Below are 17,497 nucleotides of genomic sequence, written 5' to 3'. Positions count from 1 at the left end.
GTTTGAATTTTTTAATCTTTGCACTTAAATAATATGTTCCATCTGGCTTTATGATCAGATTTTTCCTACACAGGAAACTAAAACAAGATGGAGCATGCCCCTGCACTTGCTGCCCTTCACCTATGAGAATCCATGTCCCCTGGCATCTCTCCCAAGTTCCTCCATGACAGGGCTCTCGCCTACCTTCCCACTACTGTGTCCTGAGCTGCTTGCAATTACACACACACAAACACACACATACATGCCACTCTGCAGGTGCATGCCTCTGTGTCCTCCCTCATGCTGTGCTTTCTGCCTGGGAAGACTGTCTCGCCTTCCTTCAGCTCATTGTCTCATCTGTAAAGACTCAGCTCGAGCCACACTTCCCAGGCTACCTAAGCCATCCTTTCCTGTGTAGCCTATAACTCAGTGTACATAAACCCATCTTTGCACTTGCCACTCCTGTGAGATTCTCTTTCTATTTGTATGACTTCCCCTCCGGTATATAAGCTAATCCATGCTGGGCCAATTAGAGTCTCATTTTTCAGAATTTGGAGTCAGGACACAGTAATTCTAGTCCATCCCTTACAGAGTATTGAACTGAGAGGCTATGTGACGCTAGGATTGAGGCAGCCCTGTACTCACCAAATTAAGAAAAGTCAGTCTTTAAAAAGAGAGGAGGGCCGGCCCCGTGGCTTGGTGGTTAAGTGCGCGCGCTCCGATGCTGGTGGCCCGGGTTCGGATCCCGGGCGCGCACCGAGGCACCACTTCTCCGTCCATCCTGAGGCTGAGTCCCACATACAGCAACTAAAAGGATGTGCAGCTATGACATACAACTATCTACCGGGGCTTTGGGGAGAAAAAAATAAATAAAATCTTTAAAAAAAAAAAAAAAAAGAGAGGAAAGGGGAAACAACATGGATTTTAAAAAGGTAAAAGAGGCACCATGAAGGCCCAAAGAGGCAAAAAATATATGTTTTGACTTTGCCAGTGCCTGGGTCCAGAAACCAGCTCAATATCCATGCTGGGGTGCTGTTAGAGTCTAGTCTATCCTTATATCCCAATTTGCTTAAACAATTTTTTTTAAAAAGTTTTGTTCTTTGTAAGTAAATGATCCCTAAGACATTTGTATATAGTAATTTAATAAACGTTTATTAATCAAATGAATCAACAAACTGTCTCCTTGAAGAATCAACAGGAGTCAGTTTGCAAATGCACAGCATTGATTACATCTGTGACGGTTGAAGGCAAAATATGTAAAAGGTAAAATTTAATCTTTTTTTAATATCAACATTTTCCATCAACACATTTGAGTTAAGTTCCAAAGGCTTAGGTATTCAAGAATCCAAGATGGAAAAAGAAAAGAGAAAATAACAAAATACACATTTGCAAAATGTCCTGCACAATCTATTTAACCACTTAAGAACCTCTCATTACAGCATCTCATTTTAGGGTCAACCTCCAAGTCCCACACAACTTCCAACTACACACATGCCACAGGAGTACAGTAATTAAAAAAGAAGAGAATGGGGCCTGCCCAGTGGTGCAGTGGTTAAGTTCACGCGCTCTGCTTCGGCGGCCTGGGGTTTGCATGTTCGGGTCCCAGGCACGGACTTACGCACTGCTTATCTAGCCATGCTGTGGCTGGCATCCCGCATGTAAAGTAGAGGAAGATGGGCACGGATGTTAGCCCAGGGACAATCTTCCTCAGCAAAAAGAGGATTGGCAGCGGATGTTAGCTCAGGGCTAATCTTCCTCACAAAAAAAAAAAGAAGAAGAAGAGAAAAAGTGACAGCACAGTTTCATAAGAGTTTGACCAAAATAGACCTTAGAGAGGGCATCAAATGGCATAAGACCACCCCATCTTATCTCCCTTGCATCATTTCATGGAAAAGAAAAACAGAAATCCAGAGAAGTCAAGTAACTGGCCCCCGGATCAGAACAAATCAGAATCAGAGTAGAACACAGTTTTCCCACCAACCAGGTCACGGCTCCTTACACTACCCCATGCTGCCTCTTGTTTCTTTACATCCAACACAACCCTGAAAATAGCTCTTTTCTTTTGAAAAAACAATCGGCAACTGTACATTGCTCAGATTTTTCATTAATAGCAACAAGGGACAATGATGAGAGCTTTAATGTTCAAGACATCAAGTTCTCTTAGTCATCAACCATTATCACACCTGCTGCTTAAAATTGTCTGGACATTGGTATCCAATCTCGACTTACCTGAAAGGTTTACCTATCCTTTGCAGCCATAAATTATGTGCTGTAAAGAAGAGAGAAACAAATTGCATTGAGGATATATGCACAGTCTCTCACGGACTTGCATGAAAACCAAAACTACAGTTTTATAATTAAATAGACACTTTTTCTTAATCAAAACTTTTTTCATCATAATTACAGTATGGATCATAATTCCTTTCACAAAGTCACATTCCTTTCACAGTCACAAAGGAAACTGCTTAAGAGAGCCAAATGCAAAGTATGGAAAAAAAAATCCATGATAAAGACTTAACTGTCAGGAACTAAAAGCTCTCCCACTCCAAAACTGAAATGTATTGGTTATTCATTAGGTGCTGAGGGCATGTCTAGCTCTTGAAGTAAGACATAAACATTATTCTTCCCCTCCATCCAACTCTGGCTGGTTGTTTGGGTTTGGCTGTTTCATTTTTTTTCTGAATTATGATACATTAATTGCCTTCATCCCCTAGAAATCCATTCTTATGTTCCCTTTAAACACTTTACCAATACTTCCAGAGGTTAAATCGTTAAGAGCAAATTTTTAACGCCAGGCTCCTCATGGAAACTGCCGCTAAGGCTGATTCAAAATCAATATGCATTTTCTAGATTATATATAAAGTAATAAAGATCATGGTTTGAATAATATGAATAGCATTAAAAATTCATAAATCTACAACATGAACACATCTTCCTATATGGGTATAAGTTGTCTATCTAAAAAACTAGTAAATTAAGTCTTTATTATTTGATTTTCAACCTAATGATTTGTTTATTAAAGTGATGTTTTAGTCAATAGCAATTCTAAATACATCAAAAAATTTTAATAAAAAATAGTCAACTGTTAGTCTCAGAAACTAAGAATAACTCTAAGCATATCTTTTGAGACAACTTACAAAGAAGAAGGCAGTTATCAGTTAAGAATAAATGTTAACACAGGCATTCTATGATCCTGCTAAACCTCAATGAATTTTCCATCATTGCTACAAGAATATTTTTCCTTTACAGTCATTTCCCTCTAAAATATCTTAAGCTCATGAAAAGAAAGAACTAAATATCATAAACAAGTCAAATCAAGAGTATCTGACTTTCTTTCATAAATACAGCAAAGAAAAGGTGAATACTATTAAAAAAAGATTTCTAAACAGTAATTCTTCCTTTTTGGCTTTAGCAAAAATAAGCATCGCGGTCGGGGAAGATAAATTCTAGCATTACCATTTATGAAAAGCCATAATTAAAAGCTATGTTAAGCTCTTTTCATGTGTTAACTCACATGTTCCTCACAATACCTCCTGGAGTGGGTACTGGTATTACTGCCATCTACACATGAGGGAGCTGGGACACAGAGAGTGGAAGTAATTTACCAAAGATCATATACCTGGAAAGAAGTGAAGCAGACTTAGAACCCAGGCACTCTGGTATGAGTCCATGTTCTTTACTGCTATGGACACTGTCTACCTCATAGGTTTTTGTAAGAATTAAAATTGTAGGCTGTACGTAAGACCTGTAACATGATTCCTGGCCGTTGCTAAGTACTCACTCCATGGGAGCTACAGTGGTACCCATAATGTTGATATTGATGAAAATCATGATCACAATGCTTGCTTCTGAATCCTAAGAGAATTTCCAAATCATTTATATTTCCACAATTCCTTTTTCCTTCTGCTGGACAAAATGTCCCTCCAAACGCTTGTTGAATTTTTTAAAAATGTTTTTTCCAAGCATGTATATTTTTAAGATTCTGTCACATTCAATCTACACAACAGCACAAGATCAAAATGTGCAGCAGACAATTTTCAGAGCAACAAACTGGAAATCCCCCCAAATTATCTGAAGCCACCATGATCTATTGCCGGGCATAGAATAATGTTCTGTGAAAGAATTATTTATATACACCCTGAGTGTTTACAATGTTAAGATGAACTGACACTGCTTTTATTACAATCTCTCCACAATCTCTCAGCAGGCTACATTAAAAAAGAGAAATAGAAAAAGAAATTAACCTGGATGACAGCAGTATTAACAAAAAGAGCAAGGAAATCAGCAGCAAACTCCCTCCAACACCTTAATAAGAGCACTAGCTGTTTTCTGCAAAAGAAGGGAGGGATGTTCGGTGGCCTTGAAGTCACCTAGCTACAAGGGACCAAGGCTGAGTATTCCATACGGTGACTGTTGAACCTATGGAAAAGCATGAGGCCTGGGATCCTCTACTAAGGGCCTCCTGTGGCAGTGACAAAATTGCATGCCAACAAGAAATGCCTACATTCTGATAGTTTTCTCTTTCAACATATGTCCCTGTGCATCCAGTTGGAAAGCAGATCCCTAAGCTTGACTGCTCTACACTAAAAAGGAAAGAACTTATCATCCACTGACTGAAATTCACAGAGGATCGAAGATTGCCAAGAATCAGTACCCAATCAAGATTAAGCAGAATGAACGAGGGGCTGTCAGCAGTTAGGAACTCTACCAACTGCTATCCATAAATTCAAAGGAATTTTGCCTTCTTAGCATGTGATTTATTTGGAAGAAGCTTTTAGTGCTAAGTTCTGAATGAAGCCAAGGAACACTTTATTGAAATGATCCATTTTAGTGCTGAACTCAGTTCAAGAACCAAAGCAGATTTCAATAAGCTTTCAGACAAACTCATCAAAGTAATTCTTGCTTTACCACATACTCTGGGTCTGGTTCAGAAGGAATAACATCACTCTCAACTAACGGTAAGGGGATAAAAAATTCTCTTCTAATTCTCTATCCACAAAAGAGAATATTTTTCTGGTAAGTTCCATATTTGGGAAAAGCTACTTTAAAGGAACTTGGGAGCCCAGGCTGGGTAAATCGATCCACCAAAGAACATTGAAGGCCCATTAATGACACTACCCCAATAAACACAGCTCATAATTAAGAAGCCTGGTAACTCTAATTGACACAATCAGTTTATTTTTGAAAAAAACTTTTTTATTTAAATTTTTATTTTTTAAAATAAATTTCTATCATTCCTATGAGCAAACCACCACCATTTGTTCACCCTTCCCAATAAAATATTTCCTTCTCCATTGGAAGACAAATGCCTGAAGCAATTGCCCACCTCCCTTCTCCAGTGCCTTCCCATTTACTAAGCATGTCTGCAGTTCAGTAACAACAAAGGGGACAGGGTCTCAGCAAAAGCTATTGTCAATGCACCATATTAAAAAGAAAAGGACAAACTATGAAAAAGCTTGGGGAATGTATGGGACAAAGATCAGAAGAGGATATCATTCGGATATTGTGTCCAAGTGATAGGATCATGTAAACAGTGATAAAGTTGCTTAATAATAAATAATGTTAACGATAATTATGCTATTGGTTTGGCCGGTGTCATTATAAAATGTAGCCTGGAAGTTATTGCTTTCTTGGGTTCACCACCGTTATGCACCTACCTCCCCCTCAAATAAGTCAGAGTGATCTGGATGCAGCCATCTAAGAACTACATCTAAAGACTGACGTATTTATGCCATCAAAGAAGAGAGAGAATACCATAGCAAAATGTGGCCCAGCTCATCTTTAAACAAAGCAAAGGAAGTGAGGAAAAACAATCAGCAGCAATTAAAGAATTTCTAGAGTGTCTTTAAAATAAGATCTTAGTTAATATCTACTTCCATGAGGTGGTTGGTGTTCTTAATGTGGATTCATCACTGAGCTTTACGCTTGCATTAAGCCATTTTAAAGTAGGCGAGGAGGTTTATTATTATGAACTCAAAAAACTCACTCTTAACTGCTGGATGTATTTTCTGTGTAGACCTATTAGTTAACTCCACACCACTTTCACTGGGTCATTTCATTTTTGAAGCAGAAGTTGAATGAGATTGAAATGAGATTGAAAATGGCTCATCTGAGATCAGTCAACGAGAAAGATGTGTAAAATGGCGGGGTGGGGGGGGGGTTGGGGGACACAAGAGAATCCAATTATTCATCAGTAATATAGGCCTTCAACAGATTTTTTTCTATCACCTGCAAATCTCACTTCACTAGCTCACTAAGTTTCTCTCAAAAGTGATGTAAGGCTGTTAATAATGACCTGAAACACATTTGCCCTACTCATGGGATCATATGTGTAGAAGAAAAGTTCAAAATCCCATCTCAGGAGTTTAATCTGCACAGCATTTCTTACTTTGGGGAAAAACAGTGTAATGCAAGGTCTACAGAAATAAAGCATTAAAACGACACTTAAAAGATCAGTTACTCATTCTATTAGTGAAGGTCAAAATATTTATACATCGCCCCAAGTCCCTCAGTTTAATTACCTCACAATTTCACTTTAGTGCCAAACTGTTCTCTAGCCCTAAACCTGTCTTAGTTTCTTGATTTGCACGCCTATGTGCAAGGTATTTACAAGAAAAACTTTTAAGACCCACTGAAGTGAAAAATCTAACCAGTGTCTTGCCCATAAAGGTAGAAAACGAGCTCGTATTAAGTAAAAACACCATGATCATAATCCAGCCAAGTTCCATGAGAGCAGGGCTTTGTTTACTTCACTGCCATATTCCTAGCACCAAAAATGGTACCCGGCCCATAGTAGGTGCTCAGTAAATACTGTTGAGTGAATAACACCCAGAACAGACCCTGCAGTGTAGCAGAAAAAAGAGGAAATGAACAAGAATTTATAGAGTCAAGGACTGTCTTCAATGTCCATTGTGATCACTGTCATTTAAATATGAAATCAATCCAGCATATATATAAAAAACGACTATATATAGTTACAGATACAGATATGAGTTACAAAGATAAGAGTTCACGTAGAATTCCCTGAGCTTTTCCAACGTGGAAGGGAAAGTGTGTTCATGTGTGAATGAATTTGATGTAAGAAAGAGGGGACGGAGAAGGAATGTTTCCATACAAAACATTTCTCATTTCACATGGAGTAATACGGTAAAAGGTAATACAAACTGAAAATTTATCTGATTCCAGAGTGTATATCCCGGGTCCTAGGTTTTTTACTGCACTTTCTACCCATAAGCCAATCACGAAATCACACAGAAAAACAGGTGGCTGAATAAACGACTTGCAGTAAGATTTTTCCCAGGGTGGGGATTTGTTCCGGTGCTTGGTAACTTCTGAAAACATTTTAACTGACAGTGTTTTAGCCCAATGTTTTGTCAGCCTAATGCCATGCATGCAATACAAATATGTACTAGCAAACAGTCTCGAAGTTCAACCAAGAAAAAAAATCCCACACGAACTCCTCATTCCCTGCCTGTATACTGGAGGTTCACCATTTCACGATGCATCCTGGTCTTCACAAACTCACGCATGAATAATAATATTCATAATAGTAAACTTCTAAGAATGATGCTGCTGGCTGCCATGTGCTGAATGGCCACCGTGTGCCAGGCACCTATTCACATGCTTATCACAGGTACTATTGCTTTTAGTCCTGACAACCAATCTGCGAATAAGGTGCTACTATTACTTTCCCCTTTTGGAGATGAGAACTGAGGCTCACAGACACAAAATAACTTGTCCAGGGTCAAGGAAATGAAGGAGCCAGGATTTAAACGCTGTCTGTGGAGATCTTAAGAACTGGGGTAACAATGCCTCTTTCAACTTTTATTTGCTTTACCTGATCACCTTCTGGCAAAAGTTCATGCATAGTTTTCAAAAATAATTTTAAAACTAATCAAATTTATACTCAAATATATAACACCTTTCCTTTAGAAGAGGGAAAATATATGACAACCTGTCTTTCCAAGGAGAGAAAATGGACCTTCCTGCCCACAAACATGTTAACTTAGTAAGACTCTGACCCAGTTCCAGCTGTGCTGTATACTGCTCTGCAGGCATCATTTTTCCTGAAATAAATAGCCTGGTGCTCTGGGTAAAAAAATGAAAAAACAAAATATAACCTACAAAAGCATGTCATCTAATTCAACATATTAGTACCAATACCCTATAAAGAAGCAAGGCAAGAGGGGCCTCATTTGTGGAGCCAAGAATCTTTCTCCCCCTGAGAGTTCAACAGGGAGGCCAGCTCCACAGAGAATGACACAGGTGTCCTGACTCCTCCCTAAAGCTAAATCCTCACCCAGGACTCTGGACTTTCGAGCACAGCAAATGGGCAAAGCACAGGTTCAGGGGTCAAACAGCTGGAGTTCCAATCCTGATGTTCCCATTTACTAACTATGTAAGTATGGACAAGGTTGTTTAACCTCTGAGATCTTCCATTTCCTCCTGGCAATGGGAACTATAATATCTACCCTGAACGGATATTGTGAAGGTTGCATGGGATAACATATGGGAAGTGCTAGCCCACTTCCTGGTACATGGTAGACGGATAACAGATAGAAAACTCTCTTGCCCCTCCTGAAGGACATTCTTCACTGGTGCGCTAGAGCTGGCTCAAACTGGCTTGCCAGAAATGACTAGTAAATTTTCAAGAATTTTGCAAGCCAGTTATTAAATACAGCCATTACTGAAAATTAAATTATATAAATTTAAAATTAAATATAGTCATACACCGCAAAACGACCTTTTGGTCAAAGACGAATGGCATATACGATGGTGGCCCCATAAGATTAATACCATACAACCTAGGTGTGTAGTAGGCTATACCATCTAGGTTTGTGTAAGTACATTCCATGATGTTTGCACAACAAGGAAATCGCCTAACGATGCATTTGTCAGAATGTAGCCCTGTCGTTAATCAATGCATGACTGTAAATCATATTAAAATCAAAGGTAATAAATACTCAAAGCTCATCACTTCCCAATTAGTTTACTTCATTTTACTATTCTCTGTGCTCTTCAGGTTATTTATGTCTATTGTCTCTTGGCAGTGGAAATACTGCATAATGGTGGGCCACGGCACATCTCTCCTAACTCCATGCTCAGTGACGTCACATTTGTAGCTTGAAAACAGCCATGTTAGGAGTATTTTCATGGAAATTGGCAAACACCACAAGTCAGGATTTCTTTTCTTTGGAGAGCCAGTTATTAAACATTTACCAGCACACCACCAGTATTTGTATTTCATCTTATTTCTTTCTGTTCCAGCATCTTTTATCTCTCCTCTCTACAAGTTATCTACACATACACACACAGATTCATTAAATTTAAAATAAAAATGAAAACAAAAACCTAACACTCCTCCAGTGAACATCCTTTTTCCCCATTCTTTCACTGCCAAACTTACTGAAAATGTTCTATCTATGCTTAATTCCAACACTTTCTTACCATCCACTAATTAATTTATTCATTTCACAACTAATTGAGCAACTACTAATAGGCAGACACAATAAAAGGAATTGGGGATACACATGTGAGTGACACAGTCCCTGACCTGATGGAATTCACAGTCATATTGCAGTCTGACCTCTCTCCCACCTTGAAATCTCCAGTGCTCTATCAATTCCTCTTTTTTCTCCTCCTTTGTCTTCCTTAAATAATTTATTATTTCCCCAAATGTTTTGTCTTCTTTTCCTCATGGCCCTCTACAACGTCAAGATATCCTCACTGTTTTGACTGTTCATCTCTCTTCTTTCTTCCTCGGGAATTTCATGCATTACGGTAATTTTATCCTCCCTCAACCTTCAGAAACCCTATTTCTCCCATAACCTTTCCACCTCAGTAACTGACGCCAACATCCACCTAAACATTTAAGCCAGAAATCTGAGAATTCTTGTTTCCTTCCTTTCCCTCACCCCCTCACCCCAAACATCAGTAAGTCCTATCGGATCTGTATCCAAAAGATATCGCAAATTCACCATATCTCGTCCTCCCAGTCTCTACCACCCTCGGCCAAGACCCTTTCTTTCTCATTCCGCATGTATAAAAGCCCCCTGCCCTTCTCCCTGCTCTACTCTTGCCCCCAACATCACGCACTACAAAAAGCCAGAGTGAACATTTTTAAAAAGAAATGTAATAATTTCTTTACACACTTGAAAAAAAGAAAACCTCCAAAGTTTTCCCCTTCCACTCAGAATAAAATCCAAACTTGCTTCCATGGCCAACATGGTCCTTCATTCTCTGGGCCTGCCCATCCCCTGACCACACTCTTTCCAATCCCCACTTGCTCATTACCCCAATCTGGAACTCTCCGCCCAGATCTTTCCAGGGCTAGCTGCTTCTCTCACTCACAAGGATTCAAGGGGCCTTCTCTTACCAACCAATCGGAATTTGGCCAGGCCAGGCGGACCCACCTCTCTCCATCACACTGTTCACTCACTGTTGATTATTCAGTGTCTGTCTTCCTCCACGGGAACTGAAGATACACAGAAGCAAAGACCTTGTCTTTCTTACGCACCAGGACATCCCTGGTGCCTAGAACAGTGCCCGGCACATGGTAGACGCTCTGTAGATATTTGTTGGTGAATGAATGAATGGAGAAAGATGCAAAAGACAGGCAAAGGTAGGAATAATTGGAAACAAAGACCCTGAGAAGAAGGAGTTTTCTGGGGCTGCACAGAATAATAAAAACAGCTATCTGAAGTGGTAAAGTGCTAATAGCATGAACTGAATTTCCATCTTTATTAAATTCTGCCTTGCCCGTGGCTTGAGCTATTTTAGAGGCAACCTAATTTAGTGAGCACCTACTCTGATAAATCTATGTTAATTTTCATGACTAGGTCAAAATTTTAAAAAAAGAAAGAAAATCTCATGCTTTAAAGATTTTCCTGTATCCTCAAAAATATTTCTGAAAGACAGAATCCCCTGGGCTTCCTCCCATACTTGTGCTGTAATAAATTCCTATCACACACAAAGAGCAGGGAGAAAGAGCAGAGGGAGGGTAGAGCACGCTCCTCCCCCAGAAAACCGAGGGCGCCTATTCTCTGATGCGAGGTTCTTCCACTAGGGAAGCAGTAAAATGTTTGCTCTTCTTAATTGAGGCTTCACAGACACACAGCTCACTCCCTGCTTCCAAATAACAGCAGACAGCAGGGCTTCTACTTGCTTCTTCTAGCTACTCCTGTCTTATCTGATCTAATATAAGGAAAGAACGGAAGGAGGGAGAGAACAAAGGAGGGAGCAAGGGAGGCAGGGAAGCAAAGAAAAAGGGAGAGAAGGAAACAAGGAGAGAGAGTGGGGGGTCACCAAGAACCGACTCAGCACCTCACTTCTCCAGTCATCCTACTCTGCAAGAGGTGAGGCTGGATGGTGACAACGCGCACGGTCGAGGAGCCCAGCCCAATACCTCAGCATGGACCACGCAGCTCGAGGAGACACCGGGAATCCGCTGCTCTTGGGTTCTGGTGGCAATGGGGAGTGGCAGCCACCCCAAGATCCTTTGTGAGGGAACCGCTGCTGCTTCCCGTTCTCCCGGAGAGGGTGCGCTGGCAGTGACGAGGGCTGGGGGCTCCCGGGCTGCCGTGGGCTGCGCTGATGAACGACCCCATTGCTCCTAATTGTGCACAGAATCGAGGGGAAACAAAGTCACACAGAATGACAAGGCTTGCAACAAGAAACAGCAGTCTCCTGTCCCATCCCCAAGTCCTGTTCTCTGGAACCAACCACTCTCAAGTCTTTCAGCTCTTCTGTTTCTGGTATTTACCAACACACACACACACACACTCTTCACCCTTCACCCTTCAAATACATTTCTCTTGTAATAAATACAATTCGAATTCTTATAATTCGGTTGAAGTGGTATTCAGGATTTACACTATTATGATCTTGTAAGATACTGTTCATAGCTGATCCACCCAATGTACTCTCACATTTTTTTTCATGAATCCTCTGAGGTAAAATTCATAATAACTAGCTGAGCAAAAACTAAAAAGTCTGATACTACCAAGTGACGGGGAGAATGTAGAACAAAGGGGATTCTCATACACTGCCACAATCATTTGCAGAGCAATGTCTCAGCACATAACACAGTGAACAAGCATCTATCCGTGGTCCCAGCAACTCCACTTCTATGGTCAGGCCCTAGAGAAACCTGCATGTATATGCACACGAAAATTCACTGCAGCATAATTTTTATAAGAGCCAAAAATGTGAAAATAAGCTAAATTCCAAATCCAGAAAAACGGATAAATTGTGATAATTAAATACTATATATCAGTTAAAATGAATGAGCTACAGCTACACGTATCAACATTGACGTATGTCAAAAGCCCAATGTTAAATGAAAAAGAAAAGCAAGTAATACCATTTATATAAAGTTTGCAAGTATGTAAAACAATAGTGTTTGATATTCACGGGTATATACATATGAAGTAACGGCATACAAACAATTATAGAAATGAAAAGTGCCAAATTCAGGACTGTGGTTACTTCTAGCGAGAGAGGGTAGGGACCGAGGTCAGGGAATGTTATTCTCTGCATATTGGAAATTATACCCTGATTTTAAAAAAGAAATTTAACTTTCAGGAGCAGATCTTTCACTGAAAATGTTTCTTTCTAGAGGTGATGTCAAATAAAAGAAATCCCACTCCATCCGTATGGCCCAATCTTAAAATTTAGGAATAAATTGTTCTTCACATAGGAAAGCGCTTCCAACATTTGTTTCTGTCATTTCTTTCCTGCTGCATGGATCACACAGTGAAAGACCTCAAGAACAACCTACTGCCAAGATGTTTAGTCTAAATTAGCAGATAAAGTCGGGGGGAGACCCCTAAGAGTTTGTGCAAAACTGTGTGTGTGTCCATTATTCTAGGAAAAGGAGACACAGTTTTGTAAATTCCTAAAGGGGTCACGACCCCCATTACACTCATACCCTCTAAGCTGGTCTCATGGTACAAATGTGAGCCCAGGCCCTGAGCAGCAGACGTGCTGGGAGGTCTCCAGGTCCCCGTCCTGTGTGCCTTTCATGGACGCAGGGGCATTCAGGGGTAACCCTGTGGCTCTGGAGTCACACACACAGGGGTCCAAATCCTGGCTCCACTCAGGATTGGGGGACTCTGGAGAGGTTACTTTCTGTGCCTCTGTTTTCTCTTCTGTAAAACAAGGTAACAGGTGTAAGCATTAAGTGACTTCACACCTGTAAATGGCATGGCACCATGCCTGGCATGTGGTGATACTAACTGTTATTGGCCCAGCCTCGCCATCACATGCTCTTGGTTCCTTCTGACCACTTTTCACAACTGTAATCAGTTACTCTTGGAATGACCTATGTAATGTCTATTTCCTCCAATATCATATATGCTCCTTGGAGGAAGGAATTTTATCTGTCTGGTTCTTGGCCAGGCACAGAGTGAGTATGTGTCAAAATGGGTGGATAAAAGGATGAAGGAAAGAATGAGTCTCCACTTATGCAGAGCTGCTAGTTGTGACAGCTGGAAGTTACTAAGAAAAAAAAAAAGCGCAGACTATGGGCTGTCGGACTTCTAAGCTACATGTCAGCAGTATTATTCCCACCATCGGACTTCCAGCAGTTGAGTACGATGAAAGTCAAGACCAATTATTAAAGAATAAAAAAGACAATTATTCCCTTTGAAAACAGCCTCGCGCGACAGTGACCAGACGAAGAAGAAAGACGTGTAGGCAACAGTGGGCTGGAGAGTCCCAAGACCAGAGGAGACAGGACTTCAATTTTGAGGTTAAAATAGCTCTGGACTGGACCAAAGGGGAGGGTCTGCAGTCAGTTGTCACATCCTTCTACTGTCAGTGAGGCAAAGCAGAAAGATGCTAGGAGGCAGAAGAGGATGCGAGAAGGGAGTGGGTAGCAAGAGAGGTTGATAGGTTGTTCTCTAAAAAGTAAAGTGGGCAATGCAATTACTCTCATCAGTTAAGAGGACACAGAGGAAAAGCATGCTCATATAAGCCAAGGGGAGGTCCTCTGGCTCACGGCTCTCTTGGCATGAGCTTGGGTCAGAATGGTAACTGGCCTCCTTCCTTTTACACGCCTCTGAGATTTACAGAGAGCCAACAGAGCACTAAAGCCTATTTAAATTATCTCCAAGTACGCCCAGGCAGGAAGGTGATCAGAATTTAATGACTCGTCTCAGCTTGCTGCCACTCAATAGCGCTGCTCTTATCTTTATGTCAAGAAGTATAAAGAAGTAGGGAATGGGATAAAAAGGCAAGATTTTTTTAAAGACAAAATTCTTCATTGGACAAGGCAGGAGAATAAATCAGCCACATTTTTTAAAAGTTCAAAAGTAAGGGCCTAATAATTACTAAAAATGGGGTCTGCATGTCAAATTGTTAGTAATTATGGATTTGATAGAGGCAGAAAATTATAGTATGTGCTTGAACTTTTAATATGCCTTAGTCATTATTATCATCTAAAACCCACAGGATAAAATGAATGTGCCTTAAAATTTTTAAATGGAAATGGGTAACTAAATAAATTTGTTCTTTAATTTGAATATGATGACGTGTGAGTATTCCTGTATGGTTTAGGTTGGCCCTTTGTGGAATTCCAAAAGGCGCCTCCCAAACCTCTTAAGTAACAGCATCACCCCTAGAGCAAGTAAACAGACTCCAACCTAGCGGTGTTCTTTGATGGATAACACTCAATTTGAATGCAGAGACTCAAGGCAGGCTATTAACACACTGTTACCATTTGGAACCACTCTACTGTGTGAATTAAGATTTCTTAGTAGTACGCAACCAAAACAATCTAGCAATGCAAACTTGCAATTAGCATAGACATTTTTCAATTCCAAATTCAGGACTCATAAAAACTTTATAATCCTCATTGATTTTTATAAAAGTGTGAAGAGTTTGAACATATATAATGCATTTATCTTAAGGAAATAACTTTTTATTATATTACAGTCTAAAGTGAGGTTACATTTAACAAAACGTCATAGTTCTATTTTTTTTTAATGGAAGTTTGAAAACCACTGATGTAAGCAATTCTCTGTACATGCACAGCTTGATATCAAAACTTTAAAATGACTTACGATTTCTCTTGCTTGTGGGATAGGGAAAAGAGATCGTAAACCAAGCACACTCCGAACACCGTGATGCCTGTCTCTTTCACCAGCATTGCACAGGTCCCCAGAAACAAACTGAGCAGCAAGAAGAAGGGAGACGCCGTGGGAGGGAAACATTCCCCAACACAACACTGGCCCACACTCCTGAAAAACAAGGGCGAGATTCTTTTATCTAAGAAGAAATGTGGGTCGCTAAGAAACACCACTTTAAAGATAAGGTCTAACATCAATTTCATTGTATTCTAAGGAGGTAGGTGAGCAAAGATTTCTTCAAGACTGTTCATCATAGAATTATTTAAAATTGCAAAGATGAAAAGAGTAAATGGCCAACTATACTGAATTTGGTACTTAAGGTATATATAAATCACAGTAAAATATGGCATATAACAAATGAACACTAGGGGCCAGCCCCGTGGCATAGTGGTTAAGTTCAGCACATTCCACTTTGGCAGCCTGGATTCATGGGTTTGGATCCCAGGCGCAGACCAACACCACTCATCAGCCACGCTGTGGTGGCGACCCACATACAAAATAGAGGAAGACTGGCACAGATGTTAGCTCAGGGCTAATATTCCTCAAGCAAAAAAAGAGGAAGATCGGCAACAGATGTTAGCTTAGTGTGAATCTTCCTCAGCAAAAAAAAAAAAAAAAAAAAAAAAACATAAATGAACATTAAAAAGCCATTTAAAATGCTACCATAGAGATGTATTTAGTGACATGGAAAGATGTTTAAGTGAATATATTTTAAGTAAATAATACATATTATTAAGCCATATACATGAACTCTGGAGCCAGGTTCCCTGGGTTCAAGTCACAGCTCTGCAGTTAACTCACAAGGGAATATGGGGCAAGTTACTTCGCCTCTCTGTGCCTCAGTTCCCTTATGAGTGAAATGGGATCACAGTGTTATAGGGAGAATTCAATAAATGACTTATTACATTTCAAGTGTTTATCATCATTATCATTATTTTAGTGAAGCTGTTTTCTATGCTTCTGTACACAAAAACAAAGAAATCAGTGGATACATATATATACCAAAACATAACTGTCATTTCTCTCTGTGATGAAAATACAGATGTTTTAGCCTTTTTCTTTTCTTCTGGCTAATCTGCATTTTTAAATTTATTCTCCATGAGGATGTATTAGGTAAAGCTTATTTTTTTCTCAGCATAATTTCCAGCAGGGATTTTCAAAAACCCTACAGCACCGTGAAGTCTTTTTTTCACCTCACAAAACAGAATCAGCCCCACACCAAGAAACATCGCTGTTCCTTCAACAGGTGCCACATGAAGGTGCTCCTACTTCTTTGAAGAGTAAAGGCCAATATTCCTGTAGTTGGGACGTCTTACCCTTATTGTTATGTCTTGGAACAATCGCCTAAAATTATATGCCTAATTTGCAATAGAGTTGCATTTTTCTCCAAAGCTGGTATAGCTTAAACTGCTAAATGTGGGAATGGCGTGCACAACAGATATCTGCAGTACCATGGCTCATTATCACACAGATATGGATACACTACAGGCCGAATCATGTTCCCAAATATATCAAGCAGACAGAAAAAGCCTGAAAGAACAAGTTTAAACTAAAAAGCAATTATGAATCTTGTTCTAACACCAGAGTAAACAGGAAACAACTGGGTTCCTACTTTTCAGATTTTCACAACACCCTTTTATATGACTAGCAATGCAGTGGGAGGTCACAAAGGCAGCACTGAAGGACTGGTACTATACCAAGGAGAGGCTCTGCTCTTTAAATCAAAACCTCATAGGACATAATTGATTTCATTCTTGATCCAAGGTCTAAACTGGTTTATAACATGGTTTCTCAATTTCAGCACTATTGGCATTTGGGGGAAGTGATGCTTTGTTGTAAGGGCTGTCCTGTACATTGTAGGATCCTCGGCCTCTACTCATTAAATGCCAGTAGTGCCTCTCCAGTTGCGACAAGCAAAAATATCTCCAGACATTGCCGAACGTCCCCAGGGGTGTGGTTCAGGAATTTGTCCCATATTGAGAACCACTAGTTTAGAACAGTGTTCTTCAGAGTCACTGGGCTTTATGAGATTACAGGTGAACGAACTGATCCAAAGATCAAGGTTCACAAATCCTTAACCAGTCATCCCACCCCGAGGTAGAGCAACATGGCTCACCGTCCCACTGTTTCTGGGCTGTGCTCTGAGCCATCTGCCGCCTTTCACATTCTCTTCTCAACCTGCCCCTTTCCCTATATGACTATGTCACAACTCAGGTGAGAATCTGATCACTTTGGGGGGGAAAGGGGCAATAGAACGGGAAATTGTTTCATTGCTTTTCAGTCTCCCAAAGCAAAGAGCTTCTGTATTTTGATGAAAGGACGCGTAAATTGGAAAACCACAGTTGAGAAATACTACTTTCAAGTCAGCCTTGTTATTCTAAGCTCTAAGC

At 40.1% G+C, this 17,497-nt stretch overlaps 1 protein-coding gene across 1 annotated transcript in view; it reads right to left on the bottom strand.

The window, feature by feature from the left end:
- TMTC1 (transmembrane O-mannosyltransferase targeting cadherins 1) overlaps positions 1-17,497 on the bottom strand; it is a 245,692-nt gene that overhangs the window by 200,421 nt on the left and 27,774 nt on the right. Inside the window, exons 4-5 of the mRNA XM_058558571.1 lie at positions 15,042-15,218; positions 11,384-11,590 (exon numbers count right to left, since the gene is read on the bottom strand). Of these exons, the coding sequence (XP_058414554.1) occupies positions 11,384-11,590; positions 15,042-15,218 (384 nt within the window). The remainder of the gene's footprint in view (positions 1-11,383; positions 11,591-15,041; positions 15,219-17,497) is intronic.

Source organism: Diceros bicornis, chromosome 17 (assembly GCF_020826845.1).
Source record: "Diceros bicornis minor isolate mBicDic1 chromosome 17, mDicBic1.mat.cur, whole genome shotgun sequence".
Classification (NCBI taxonomy): domain Eukaryota; kingdom Metazoa; phylum Chordata; class Mammalia; order Perissodactyla; family Rhinocerotidae; genus Diceros; species Diceros bicornis.
Note: the sequence above shows the minus strand (reverse complement) of the source record. Positions and strands in the feature narration are given on the sequence as shown.